General features: G+C 41.9%; 1 protein-coding gene across 1 annotated transcript; it reads left to right on the forward strand.

The window, feature by feature from the left end:
• Positions 1–8,571: 8,571 nt before the first annotated feature.
• On the forward strand, positions 8,572–11,217 carry LOC124777120 (cuticle protein 18.6-like). Its single transcript, XM_047252406.1, has 2 exons — positions 8,572–8,602; positions 10,336–11,217. Exons 1-2 carry the CDS (start codon positions 8,591–8,593, stop codon positions 11,104–11,106), a joined length of 783 nt encoding a protein of 260 aa, XP_047108362.1. The 5' UTR covers positions 8,572–8,590; the 3' UTR covers positions 11,107–11,217.
• Positions 11,218–12,432: the final 1,215 nt, after the last annotated feature.

A 12,432-nucleotide genomic window follows, 5' to 3' on the forward strand; every position in this document is an offset into this window, starting at 1 on the left:
CCGCTCGGGAAGCAGCACGTTAGACCGCGCTGCTAGCCGGGCAGGCCGAGAAGTCACGTAATTTATCGTTGTAGGAGTATGTGATAACAAATTCAGACCAAATGAAATACACAAGTCAAAACAAAGGATGACCAACTAGACGCATCAGTATGTAGTGTACCCCTTCTAGTGACAACGCAGGCGTGTATTCTAGCATCCTTCACCCTGCGATAGATTGTCCCAAGCATCTTGCTCCTTTTGTTGCTACCCGGCATGGTTATTGAAGGCGCTGGAGAATGAGTAAGTTCCCGCTTCATCATATCCCATAAGTGTTTAGTTTGCGAGTTATCTGGTGATATTGCTGGCTAGGTCAGTTCTTGTGCGTAACAAAAAGGACGTTGCATCACAGCAGCCGTATGTGGACGTGCCGAGGATATGCAAATATCTCGGAAATAACAACACTTACTGGTTACTTTACCTTGCAGTAACACCAGGTGCGACCGCCAGTTGTAACTGATGGCCTACCAACAACATGTAGCCAGTATGTTACGTAAGTGTCGTGAAAGAATGCATTCTGGAACAGGCAGCTCAGCAGGTCTATGCCATACACGTGTACATTCATCATTCGCTTACAGATCCCCTCATCAATGAAGACAACAGAACGCGTTCCACTCTCCAATCAACTGTTTCACGACACCAGAGAAGGCTTGGCGGTGACGTGATGTCAGTGGTAGCCTGCTCAGAGCCATACGTGATCTTAATCCTGCTGCGAGGAGGCTGCTCCTTACGGTCTCTGATGATGCGACAGGTTTACGATGTATGCTAATCTTCCTAAGTTCATTGCTGGAAGCACCGAAGGACGACCGAGACACTGTGTCCAACATGAGCAGCAATGCGTCGATGCATCCATTCAGTTTGTAGCAGCCCTGTTCAAATGGCTTAAGCTGTTCAACAGGAGTACGTATTCATCGGTGGGGTACGACCGTACACTAGAACAAATGTTGCAAACAATGTTCACTTCCGAATTCGGCAGAGTTACTGCCCGCAGAGTCAAAACAGAAGGTGCACAGAAAGGCCACCTGAGCGCCATCTGATCGCCGATGACCATGACATATGAATCACTAACAGTATGCACGTATTTTACCATGAATGTATTTATTTATTTAATTTCGGCAGTTTGTACTGGTAGGTAGCTTCAGTTTTAATATAAAGGGTGTCCCATTGATCTTGCTAACCCAGAATTACTTTAGTGTGATGCGCTGAATGAAAAAATGTTGCAGCAAATATTTTTCAACGTTACTAACTAGTTATTATGTAGTCTTACAGATGTAGGAGATACAGGGTAGGGGTAAAATTTGTTAAATGCAGCGTCGGCCGCTGCGACCGAGCGGTTCTAGGCGCTTCAGTCCGGAACCGCACTACTGACTGCTACGGTCGCAGGTTCGAATCCTGCCTCCGGCATGGATGTGTGTGATGTCCTTAGGTTAGTTAGGTTTAAGTAGTTCTAAGTTCTAGGGGACTGATGACCTCAGATGTTAAGTCCCATAGTGCTTAGAGCCATTTGAACCATTTTGTTAAATGGATCAATGCACATTTTATTCAAGAATACACTCAACATCTCCAAGAGCTATTCAAAAATGTATCACACTATAACATTTTATCCACGAAACTAGTAGCAATTGAAATCGTAAATAATACATAACGTCTCTAATTTAAATGTAAGTTCTGTGCATTTCATTAACTATATTATTTAACCTCTTCAAGGCACGCTTGAACAATTTACAAATTACCAATAAATATTGAACGCAACAATACTGCGCTGTACAGAAATTGGATCCTTTTAGTGTCAGTGTTAGTGTCAGTGTTAGTGTATTACAGTATGCAATGCAGAAGTAACATGGTCCTTTTTAGTAACTTTTATTGTTATGCTACCATTACATAAAAACAGAGCACTTACAACACATGCTCAAAGTCGTGACTATTCGATTCATACATAGGGTCACTCTATGGATGAAGGACGCCCTACATCGAGCTACTACTTCCTCTGTGATGACTGTACAACCATCAATAATGCCTTTTTGGAAGGTGACCATTAACAGCCGTCAATTTATGTATAAAATGCATGTTTGACCATCAGTTGCTTTTTTTATTTAAGATAAAAAATATCTACCGTTTTCAGTCACAGACCATCTTTACGGATTAGGATTAAAACAGTCTAGGTCACAACATCACGTCTGTCATTACTTAAATAATGACCATGTCTCTTATGCAGATGTGATGTTGTCGCCTAAACTGTTTTAACCCTAATCCGTGAACATGGTCTCTGACTGAAACCGGCCGACATTTGGGTTTCAAATAAAAAAGGAGCTGATGGTCAAACACTCATTTTATGCGACAGTACTTGGTGCTGCGTGTTATCGGGTGATGTAAGAACATTTTGGTAGCCAGCATCTTTGATTGCTGCCCACAGAAAAAAATATCAAATGGCGTAAGGTCCAGAGGTCGGGCAGGCCAACTAACTGGCCCATCACGCCCAATTCACCTACGAGGGATCTTCATTCCAGAATTTCTCGTACTCGTAAGGCCTTATTTCTCTAAAGGAGTTTTCAAATTTCTTGGTGATATATGATCCTTATTCTTGCCAAATCCTTATTTACCTCAAGTGAAAATAACTGGCTTTCGGTAGAACCGCTAGATGCAGGGTATGATCTGATGCATGATGTAGTTTTTTCCGTTGTAGTGATCGAGGATTGTGAAAGCAAATGAGGTTCTTCACTGGTTTTTCAGTATCTGCATTAAATACAGGAAGACAGAGAAGCAGCATGAAAAGATTCCTGCACCACAAGCTGAATAATATGACGCTAAGAAAGATCTAAGCAGGTTAAAGCGGAAGAAAGGTGAAGTCAGGTGCGAAGGGGCAAGAGGTAATAGATTGAATGGGCAAAGGACTTCTTCCGGCAGCCTTGTGGTAAATGTGCCGAGTAAATGTGATCGCTTGGAGATGTCGTTGTCTAAATGACGAAATGCAATGTGTTGCTTCAGTTGGAAACGGGTGAGCCCCCTGCAGATGTAAGTGTAGGCATGGCACAACAACTTTTCAGTAAGAATTTGAAAACTGAGAATGCAGAGAATGCACAGAAAGAGAGTTTTGTTAGGCAGTTATCATGATATTTGTGTAAGCCAACTTTAAGAAGATGAACTAGAATCAGAACACCAGATCACAACTTTTTTTAAGCCTAGTGTTGACCTGTGTCAGACAGAGTGATAGTAGGTAAAGTTTTCACCAAAAAAGACACCGTGATAATAGTATTATCAGCTGGTCAGTAGTATTGATAGAGATCCTTAGTACAAGAGGAGCGCGTCCTAGTAAAGATAGTATCGGCATCGAAGCATTTTAGTGTCCTCAGCCACCATGAACTAGCACATTTTATTACATAACTGTTATTGAAGTAATAGTTCTTGCTGTTACCGTGTGTGTCTCACAGTTACACTTAGGGAAATAACGCTTTCTGAACTTGGCTGTGAGGAGAAAATTTGCGATCTCTCGTCGGTAAACACAGAAACCAAGCCAATAATCTCCATAACTTCGCGTGTGATGTATACATTTAAAGCTGCACTGAAGAAATTCTGTATCAGAATTCGAGGTGAAGTAGTCTTTCGAAACAGTGATTCTGTAATTGACTACAGGCTGTTTGTCTTTTAGAGTGTAGGAAGTGTAATCTCTGTAATATGTACAATATGAGCAAATTATATGTTTTGTCTTTGTCATATAATCTCTTTGGTTATCTTTAAAATTAAATAATTTTATTTAAATAATTTTGTGTAGAACTACCGATATGCGCAAATGTTCTGTTTTAATTAATATGTTTGGTTTTTATTGTGTAATTTCTGATCCTCACTTAGGGTTCTTAGTTATTTTGTATGTAAAAGGTGTCGTGGTTCTCCTCGGGAACGGTAGAATGCAGCGCGCGCAAATTGTGGTTGGCATGGATAGAAAGGTGGAACAAAGAGTCAGTCGGGGACGAGCTACCAAACTGTCAACTGCTCATGTAAAAGTGGTGTATTGTGCTGGTTCCGAGAGAGGCTTTTCCCGACGCTTTCCAATGCCTCGGTTGGATGGATAAAGAGCTGGAACTATTCTGGAATTGGTATCTATCATCGCCACCAAGAAATGGCAGAGTCCAGCAATTCTACCTGCAAATCCACCTACCAACATGCAATCGTACCACATTGCGCAATCACTGTAATGGAACACTATAGTAATGTACAGTGAAGGATCAGCTCATAGGATGTTATAGTTACCCAAATACAAGGTAAAATTTGACTGAACTCTTGTACCTACCGTGATTTATCCTCAGTCACATATTCACTTAGGGTCCCTCCCACGCTAAAGTGTTTACCGAGTGTCCTTTACTGAAGGCATATTAAAATTAATATGGCATTAGAGTGTGCTAAAACTAATATTGTTTGTTGAAAGGATCTTACAAATATCTCAAATTTGTGTTTCGCTGCAGTAAAAGTTCAGAACTGCAACTGTTGAGAGTTATATGTTCATGCTTGCTAAGTACTTGTTTCTCTAGTGTATTGAAAGTGTGTTTAGTTTGCTCTGCTACAGTGGTCAAGATTAAGGGCCCCCCTCCATTGAAAGTAGCTCAAATGCACGAAGTTACTTAATTATGGAAAGTTTTAATTACTCTTGCTATTCAAGTCAAATTCTGTACAATATTGGGTTCCTCTTGTGTATTCAAAGTGTATATTAATAGTGTAATAGGATTCACAGTTTATCCTTTATGCTCATGATAAATAACAATTAATAGAAAGACCACTATCTATGAAAACAGTAATATTTTTATTCAAAATTCAGTGACAAATTGTTTGTTAGTGATATACATTTAACTTTCATTCTACATAGAAAAGTATTTAGCTGAGAGAGATTTAACCTATGACCTGGACATAATTTTGCTGTGAACTACATTTAAAATGTATTGTCAGATAGTAAAATGTTTGAAAAGTAATACTGAACCTATGTCCAATTTATGATTCTACAGTGAATATTAATAGTAATGTTATAAAGTCCATTCAGTTTGAATAAGCCCTGAAAGTGATAGTGTGTATGGTTATCTGTTATATTTATGCAAATAGTTTCTTCTGTTCTGTCAGTTCCAACCTTACCGTGAGCATATGCAGGTGTAAGAGTTCATTGCACTCTCGAGTGACAAAATATAGGCTGTGTTTGTCCATTGAAGTTACTTATTTTCAGTTCTTGAATAAGAATGTTACTCATCCTCTTGACTAATTAAGCTGGCGACCGTTTTCTTTATTGTTTGAACAGTGTAGATAGGTAAAACATTGTTTGTTACTGTTTAAATATTTACGTAATTTTGACTTTCACTTCCGATAAGCCACCTCCGTTAGGTATATTACGGACAACACAACTAAATTTCTCTCAGAGGGTAACACTGCTCTGATTCTTTATACTGCAAATGTTTTAATAAAAATGATTTCTTTTATACGAACTACCTCCAGCTTTGAGGTTATAGTATAACAGTAGCAGGCGGTAGTGTTACATGTTCACTACAAGATTTAGATCACTGTTGTTCAAAAACCTTAATATAGTAAATATGGCAATTCAGCATCACGTCTCCAGTGCTGAAAAGTTATTAATAGGAAACATATCTATTTTGCTGTTACAGTAAAGTAATAATTTTAAGCAATTTACTTTGTCCTGCTATTCTTTGTACGCCCGATTACGAACGTTCAGTGTGATCGAACCAACTGTAATTTGTTCTTCACAGCCAAATTGCTAGAAAAAAAATTTCAAATAAATCAACACCCTTAACTTCTTTATTGAATTTCAATTTAAATTACACTAGAGAACGTCTAAGGCGCTACATTCATGGACTGTACGGCTGATTCTGGCGGAGGTTCGAATCCTCCCTCGGGCATGGGTGTGTGTGTTTGTCCTTAGGATAATTTAGGTTAAGTATTGTGGAAGCTTAGGGACTGATGATCTTAGCAGTTAAGTCCCATAAGATTTCACACGCATTTGAATGTTTTTGAACACCAGAGAACACATAAATACTCCTTCCTAAACCAAAGAAAAAAAGTATAGGACGATAAAACTTTCAATTTACTTTCTCTGTCATTTCAGCAACGAAAAAGAATATTTTCGTTCGTTTATTCAATAATCGTTTATTCCCACTTTAAACAAATGACACAAAAAAATGTACAGAATTTCAGGACATGGTGTTCCCTGACAGATTGAAATCTTCACAAGAAGAGTTAATCTGGAGGTGGCACGGTTGCTTATGTCGTGAGCAGGGTCACGCTTTGGTCGTTGTCCTGCTAATTCTGTCAGTGGATGGGGCTCTACTAGGTACGGCCTCAACCTCAACACGAAAGGAAAGGGAAAAGTGGCCGGGCTAGCAACAGAAAATACAAGGTGGTAAGGTACAGTCATGAATGGTAAAGTACTAATGGTTACAGGTGTCAGAGCAGCACTTTTTTGAAGGTAGGGATTGCAGTAAGAAATAATGTTTTGAAGGAAATCGGTGAAGTAAATAAAAAAGCCCAGTTCTAGCATAAGACGTACAGACAAACAGTTAATTGTTGAAAATTTTCGGCAGTAATCATGAACATATTTTACATTCATTTTTATATACATCAACAAAATAGGAGTGGGTACGTCCCCTTGACAGATATGCATGTTTGAGTATTGGGAGACCAGAGGTCTGTTAAATGGTACTGGATGTAGGATAGCGTTAAACGGTTGTAGAGCAGAAATGAAGAATAGGGGAGTTTTCATATTAATGCTGAATACTACACGCTTAAGAACACAGGCTTGAATAATTCTTGCTCAGAGAGGAACCTGAAGGAATGTTCAGGAGGAGTAAAATTTATTAACAAACCATTTGTAATAATAAATGTACATAATGAACATGGAGGCAAGTGTAATTTATTCATAAATCACTTCGAAACGCTACTGGACAAAACATTCAAATTAGAGTCAGACACAGCCAATGGTAAGGTCTTTATAGAGAGGCCTAATGAAAAAAAGTAGAAAAACCGTCTGGAGCATAATTCTCGAATAAATTCTAACTTCTAATTATTAAATTTCCTCGAGACGGAACATCTTCTGTCCACGAATCAGCAAGGGTTTAGAAACCATTGCCCGTGAGAAACTCAGCTTACCATTTTCACATGAAGGTCAACAGGCACATTCCATGTTCCCAGATTTCCGGGGAGCACATGACACGGTACGCCACTGCAGACTTTTAACGACAGTAGAAGCATATGGAACAGTTTCCCTGAAATATGAGTGGCTCGAAGACTACTTAAATAATAGAACCCATTAAGTTGTGCTCGACAGCGAATGTTCATCAGAGGCAAGGGTATCGTCAGAAGTGCCCCACGTAAGTATGATAGGACCGCTGTTATTTTCTGCACACAGGTACATAAATGTGTAAGGTGAGCGGCTACCTGCGGCTGTTTGCTGATGATGCTGCGGTGTACGGGAAGATAACGTCATTGAGTGGCTGTAGGAGGACAAAAGATGACTTAGACAAAATTTATAGTTGTTGTGATGAATGACAGTTTCCGCTAATTGTAAAGAAATGTATGTTAATGCAGACCAGTAGGAAAAACAATCCAGTAATGTTAGAATACAGCATTAAGGGTCTACTGTCTGGTACAGTCACGTTCTTTAAATATCTCGGGGCAACGTTGTAAAGTCATATAAAATGGAATGCTCACTTCAGGACAGTAGTAGGAAAGGCGAATGTTGCTTTCCCCGAGGTATTTGCATTACTTCGAAAGGAAGGTGACTTGCCTTTTCAGCAAGACAACGCACGTCCACATCCGGCTGCTGCGACACAACGTTCTTTTGTTATGTACAACAACTGCCTTGGCCAGCAATACGACCAGATATCTCGCCAATTGAACGCATATGGGATATGATGAAGCGGGAACGTACTCGGTCTCCAGGGCCTGCAGGAACCACTGTCGCTTTGCAACAAAAGCAGCAAGATTCTTGGGACAATCTATCGCAGGATGCCACCCGGCATCTTTAAGATGGTTTGCATGGTTTCTAGGTGCTTCAGTCCGGAACCCCGCAGCTGCTACGGTCACAGGATCGAATCCTGCCTCGAGCATGGAGGTGTGTGATGTCCTTAGATTAGTTAGGTTTAAGTAGTTCTAAGTCTAGTGGACTGATGACCTTACATGTTAAGTCCCATAGTGCTCAGAGCCATCTGAACCATTTGAACGTGTCGTTTCCTTCTTACTTGCCAATAGCAAGAGCAGTTTCGGATTTTCTGTCTTTGTCACCGAGCATAACAGTAATAACATGCTGAATATAGGAGTTTGAGGGCTCTAGTCTGAAGGGATCTGTAAACTGCAGCAGATGACACCGCAGGAGCGTAACCGATATATCTGGGCATGCGGAGTGCCGGTCAGCTGTTAGGCTGTACAGAGGACCGGTGCTGAGGTTGCGGCAGCACTTCTCGAGTGGTTCCTGTCAGACGAGATTGCCGCCGAGAGCCGTGGACCAGTATATAAGCGGCGGCCGCCGGCTGTCACCGCACACGGCCTCCAGCACTCACCAGCGGACAACATGGCTTGCAAGGTGAGGCTCAGGACACCCTTGTAGTTGACCCGTGATACTGTTTCAATAGGTTCCAATTCTCATATGTTTCACACACGTGGTACGCCGGTCGTGTGTGAAGAACACGCAGTCCACCCAACATGTTTCGCAATAGCTAATTTATATATTGACTCGTTCAGAAAGAGCGTTTTTATAGGAGCGCGCTTCACAGACTTTCCACATTTCAACTGCCGTAATCACCAAAATCACCTACGTAGGTACCTCCCATGCCATTGTAAGGTAGCTGGTGAGAAGTATTTTGTACCCTTAGCGACATCCCCATTAATTTACACCAAAAGCGAGCATTGGAAAATCGATTGTCTGTATAACACCCCTATTTGGTCTAATATCCTTTTTCTTACTCTCATTTATGGGCTTATTAGAATCTGTCTCTAGTATTGGTGCTTTATACAGGCACAATTGTTTTTCACAAAAAATCATATTTATGTTCCAGAAATCAGGAAAAGATAGTTGCCCATATTCCGAGCAAACCCGTTCTGAGTTAACAAGCCTGTTACAAATGCACCGTTCAATCGATGGAACAAAATTTCTGAACCTCTCTATTGAATATTAAACGCCAACTCTTGAACTTAAATGAGATACAATATTTGTGTAGTTACCACCATAGTTTGGGTGGGGAAGGGTGGGGGGAGGGGGGGGGGGGAGGCAAAGGTTTTGTGTGGTATATCACTTACAGTTCACAACGAATTTCGAGCCCTTAAATCAAATGTCGAAATTTGTTCAAATGATCCCTGCCGCATTGAATAGTCGCATGTCTCAAGTTCAGTCCTAGGAAGCATGAATTAGCATTCCCATAATGTTTCAAAATATTTGAGGCGGTTACTGTGTTGACTTCGTTAGCCAAACCACTATTGATTTCCTAACCGATATATTTAGCTAGTACTTCGCTCAGCTCATCTTGACGTAGCCCAGATTCTGGTTGCCTCCGCATTTATTCTACAAACGGTGTATGTAACACCGCAGAGAGCTGACTACACACACAGTGTTTCATCATTGTTCGCAATGTGGCTTTATGAGCATAGTAACATTAATCTAGCTCTAATATGTTAGATTTTTCTAAACTATAAACCGTCGGCGTTATCTAGACAGGAAATGACTACGTACATTTACTGTAACATTTTCTTGAACTTAAGTCGAAGTATTTAATAAAAGAGCCTTCATTTCAGCATAATTGAAAGCAGTGGGATATCAAAAGGCATCTGAATCGTACCTTGACAGTTAACAGTCTTGAACTGGGTGAAAATAAATCATGTGTGACAATTTAACAAAGCAAGAATATGGTAGAAGCAAATACACTGCATATAACATCATTTAATTTTGAGTATTTTTTTAACACAATACATTATTTTTGTGTGAAAATATATTGTAATATCGCGCGGTTTCGGTACAGCGTCAGTCTTTCCGTAACCCACGCATCCGTAGTTTCGGCCATTTTACTGGTGCCTTTTTCCGGGAGCTGACAGTACATTCTGGGCAGCTCCAGGTGAAAAGGCCACGACAGAAAGATCGTAACAATGGATCGGGAGATTGTGGAAACAATGACGCAGTACCAAAATACAAGCTTTTCTTAATACTATCAGCAACAGCCTTGAAGCCTATTCTAATATGATGCTTAGTTTTCCTTTAGCAATGTTGAATGCGTATAGCCAGTGGCCTATAGTTGCCTATATGTTGTGCTCTTTGCTTATCAACAGGTGATAATTTTCGTGGCGGCTCTGTCGCTGGCCCACGCCGGTTACCTGGGAGCACCTGCAGTCCTCGCCCCCGCCGCCCCCATCGCTAGGGCCTACGCCCCCGCTATCGCCGCCGCCCCCATCGCAAGGGCATATGCCCCAGCCATCGCTGCCGCCCCTATCGCCAGAGCTTACGCTCCAGCGATCGCAGCTGCCCCCGCCATCCGCGCCGCACCCGTCGCCGTGGCCGCCGCCGCCCCCGCCGCCGTCGCTGCCGAGTACGACCCTCACCCAGAGTACAGCTTCGCTTACAACGTCCAGGACGCGCTGACGGGCGACTCCAAGACCCAGCACGAGAGCCGCAGCGGTGACGTCGTCCAGGGCAGCTACAGCCTGGCCGAGCCCGATGGCTCCATCCGCACCGTCGACTACACCGCCGACCCCGTCAACGGCTTCAACGCCGTCGTGCACAAGGAGGCCGGCGCCCATCCCGCCGTTGCCGCCGCCCCCGCCCGTGTGGCCGTCGCCGCCCCCGCCATCGCCGCCGCGCCAGCGCTGGCGTACGGTGCCGGCCTCGGCTACGGTTATGCTAGAGCAGCCTACGCCGCCCCCGCCATTGCCGCCGCCCCCATTGCTAGGGCAGCTTACGCCGCCCCCGCCATCGCCGCTGCCCCTATCGCCAGGGCTGCCTACGCCGCCCCCATAGCTAGGGCTGCCATTGCTGGACCCGCTCTGGCTTATGGAGGATACGGATACGGTGGTTTGGGATATGGCAAGGCTATTCTTGGGTAAACGCTAATGTACAAACTATTCATTCGCATTTTCGCGAATGTTTCTATTATTCTACACTTTCTGTGTAACAAAGTCTGATATGTAAATAAACCGCTGTTTACTTTAAAGTAATAGTTGCTGTTTCCGTTCCTCTATCACGGCGGCGAGCACAATAAAGCTCTTCAACTTTTGTAGTCCTGTCTTCCTCAGTTGCGTGTAATATTACGGTATATTGATAATTTTTATTTATGGACCGTCTGACAGCATCTGAATAAAACACCATTTTAGTGCCATACGCGTTTCGCCTTTATTTTCTGCAAGGGATCATCAGTGGCAGTTTGAGTGGACAATTTATTACATATTACGCCCCTGTTGCATTTTTGGTGTTGTTCTTCTTCTTATGAATGCCAATTTGCGGTTTTTTCCCGCATTCTACAGCTCTATGAACTGAACGCTTGTTTCAGTGGCGCTAAAATTGTGTTTTATTCAGTTGCTCTCAGACGGTCCATAAGTAAAAATTATCAATATACCGTAATAAAACAATAAAGCTCTGTTTATGCAATTTCTCTACAACACAGTTACTCGAGCACTTTTTACTCAGAACGTTTTGGGTGAAATGCAAATGGGATAACGAAAATGTTCAGTTGGAGACTTTATTAATATTAGATTTCCTTCAGTCATACTGCCCCACTTTCTACTAAACGAAAGTCGTCGTCTGAAGTATTTTTTCAATTATTTTTCGTTACAGCGATATAAATATTACTCAATGGAGATAAATCAACAATTTTTGCATTTGGAAGAAACTTATGAAACTGGACACAATAACGAAATCTACGTTACATTTACATGTGATGAATTAACTTTCTTGGAAAGAAGAAGATCAGATGGAGTAATAAGAAAAATCTATTGTCTGTCGGTAACGTGTCAGCCTCGTAAGTGACAATCAACCCAGAGTTTGCTGTTCCTATCTGTGAGACTACCATTTTAGTACTGTTGCAAGTAGACGTAAATGATGAAATTTATATGTTTGTAGATGGTTAAGAAGCGTCTTTTCTACGTCACTAACCATGGACTCCATCGGCGACTAAGTTCAAAAGAAGCCCAAAATTCTGTGTGAGAGGTTAACCACAATGGCTGTCTGTATAACAGCCTTCACATAGAATGACAGAGACTTTAACGTAAGAAGTTGTTGGTAGTGGTGCAGGCTGTTTGCTAAGTCAGATACTAATTCAACGGAATTTGATTGGGGAGGGGGGGGGGCAGAATAGGGTATGATTTAAACACTATGTGATACATGCAGTAGCTACCACTCTCGTAAATTATGCTTTCACAATCTGACAATACTGT

This window comes from Schistocerca piceifrons, chromosome 2, assembly GCF_021461385.2.
Source record: "Schistocerca piceifrons isolate TAMUIC-IGC-003096 chromosome 2, iqSchPice1.1, whole genome shotgun sequence".
In the NCBI taxonomy this organism is placed as follows: domain Eukaryota; kingdom Metazoa; phylum Arthropoda; class Insecta; order Orthoptera; family Acrididae; genus Schistocerca; species Schistocerca piceifrons.